Source organism: Microtus ochrogaster, chromosome 4 (genome assembly GCF_000317375.1).
Source record: "Microtus ochrogaster isolate Prairie Vole_2 chromosome 4, MicOch1.0, whole genome shotgun sequence".
In the NCBI taxonomy this organism is placed as follows: domain Eukaryota; kingdom Metazoa; phylum Chordata; class Mammalia; order Rodentia; family Cricetidae; genus Microtus; species Microtus ochrogaster.
Window position 1 is genome coordinate 16,239,357 of NC_022011.1, and position 2,211 is coordinate 16,241,567.

Sequence of the window (2,211 nt, forward strand, 5' to 3'; positions counted from 1 at the left end):
CGCCTGCCTCTGCCTCCCGAGTGCTGGGATTAAAGGCGTGCGCCATCATCGCCCAGCTAAATATGTCTTCTTAAAAAGAAACTAAAACTTTACCCAAATACAGACTCTCCTCCTCCTTAACAGGCTCTCAAGTAGCCCACGCTAGCCTAGAACTTGCTTTGTAGCCGAGAGTGACCTTGAACTTCTGATTCTCTTGCCTTCACCCCGGAATGCTTAGATTATAGTCTCCACCACCGTGGTGTGATGTGGTGGGGATTGAACCCAGCGCTTCCAGTGTGTTAGACAGGCACTCCCAGCCCCAAGGCTAATTCCACAGGTTGTGAATTATCACAGGAAGGAATCCATTGATCACAGTAGACACTCCAGGGTTACTGTCCTGTTGTCTAGGACCCTTCCTGTTCCTCCTCTCCACCCTCAGACTGGTTGGTGGGACTGGGGACAAGGTGATCCCTGGATAATCCTGACTGGCCGTGTAACCAACATTTATGGTCATGGGTCAGCCATCTGCTCTGAGGCCTCCCAATCACCAGCTTCTTTGAATCCATCCTGGAACTGCCTTCATTTAAGAACTAGAAGCTTCTCCGTGTCATCGAGATGGGCACCAAGTCTCCTAACCCCCCTCCCAGGAAGAATGCATGCACAGGGCTCTGCAGGGCATGTGCTCCCGGTCCAGCAGGATCTTGTCCACAGGGCCTTGGGGATATTGGGCACCACCAAGGCTCATGGGCATTGGTCTATCAGGACGGCTGTCCTTTTCCCATGGGTTGGGCATTACAGGCTAAGAGCCAAACTAGACAGTGATAAGGGGCTTGGCCACTACTTCTGTCCAAGGTCTCTGGATAACACGGAGGGTAGTTCTTGGACCAAGTTGGCGAGGGTCACAGGGACTGGGCGGGGCTTGAGGACTCTAGGGGATATAAAAGAGTCTCAGAGTAGGCAAGCCTCACTTTCCTCACCAACACCATGGCATTCCTTTGGCTCTTGTCCTGCTTTGCCCTTGTGGGGGCCACCTTTGGTAAGTGTTGGGGCTCAGGCTCCATCAGAGGGAGAGGAGACAGAGGGGGTTTACCCTGGAAGAGCTAATCCCCTACCCTTCCTGTTTGAATCAGGACCAGCACCCTGAAACCTCAGGGAGGACGGGGATCCTTTTAGGACTTTCAGGGCCCTTACACCCTACTTCAGGAACAAAAAGACAAACCAGGGCTCAGTAGGGCCTGTAGACCCCCGATGTGGCTGAAGAGGGGGTGCCGTGGCACATAGGAGTCAGTTGCCTGTCTCTGGGGGGGGCGGGGCTTAGTTACCATGCTGGCAAATGCTAGGCATTTTGTTTTCTTTCTGTTGTTTGCTTTTTTCGTTTTGTTTGAGATAGGGTCTCACTCTGTAGCCCAGGTTAGCCTAGAATTCATTGTGCAGCCTAGGCAGGTTCAAACTTAGAGCAATCCTTTTGCCTCAGCCTCCCAAGTACTTAGGTTAAAGACTTAATGCCAGCCACCACCTCCATCTTAAGATTTTGCTTTCATTTATAAAACAAAGAAAATAACGAGTAAAGACAAAAGGGGAGAGATTGGCCAGATGTGGTGGTGCGTGCCTGTAGTCTTAGCACTTGGGAAATGAGGCTTTCTGCAGAGACGGTCTTACGTAGTCCATCCTGACCCTCCTGCCTTCATCTCCCAAGCGCCAGAATTACAATCTAGCCCTCCCATTTTGTTTTAAATTGCTGTTGCTTATTTTGTTCTGAAAGCACCATCTCACCCTGTTGTTCAGCCTGGCAACTCTTGGGCTCAAGCAATTCTCCTGCTTCAACCTTCAGAGCAACCGTGACTAGAGGCATTTGTTACTATACCAGCCTACTCTTTTCCTTTACATGGGTGCCAGGGATCTGAACTGAGGTCATTATCCAAACATGAAAGTTACTACCCTCTGAGCCATCTCTTCAGCCTCAGTAGCCCCGGCTGTCCTGAATCTTACTCTGTAGACCAGGCTGGCCTCGAACTCACAGAGATCCGCCTGCCTCTGCCTCCCGAATGTTAAAGGTGTCTGCCACCACTGCTCAGCCAAATGCTTCTTTTTTTTTAAATATTTATTTATTTATTATGCATACAATATTCTGTCTGTGTGCTGGCCTGAAGAGGGTACCAGATCTCATTACAGATGGTTGTCAGCCACCATGTGGTTGCTGGGAATTGAACTCAGGACCTTTGGAAGAGCAGG

At 50.2% G+C, this 2,211-nt stretch overlaps 1 protein-coding gene across 1 annotated transcript in view; it reads left to right on the forward strand.

The window, feature by feature from the left end:
* Window positions 1-926: 926 nt before the first annotated feature.
* Window positions 927-2,211, forward strand: part of LOC101986526 (chymotrypsinogen B) — a 5,139-nt gene continuing 3,854 nt past the window's right edge. Inside the window, exon 1 of the mRNA XM_005345649.2 lies at window positions 927-1,015. Coding sequence (XP_005345706.1) covers window positions 964-1,015 — 52 coding nt within the window. The 5' untranslated portion in view covers window positions 927-963. The remainder of the gene's footprint in view (window positions 1,016-2,211) is intronic.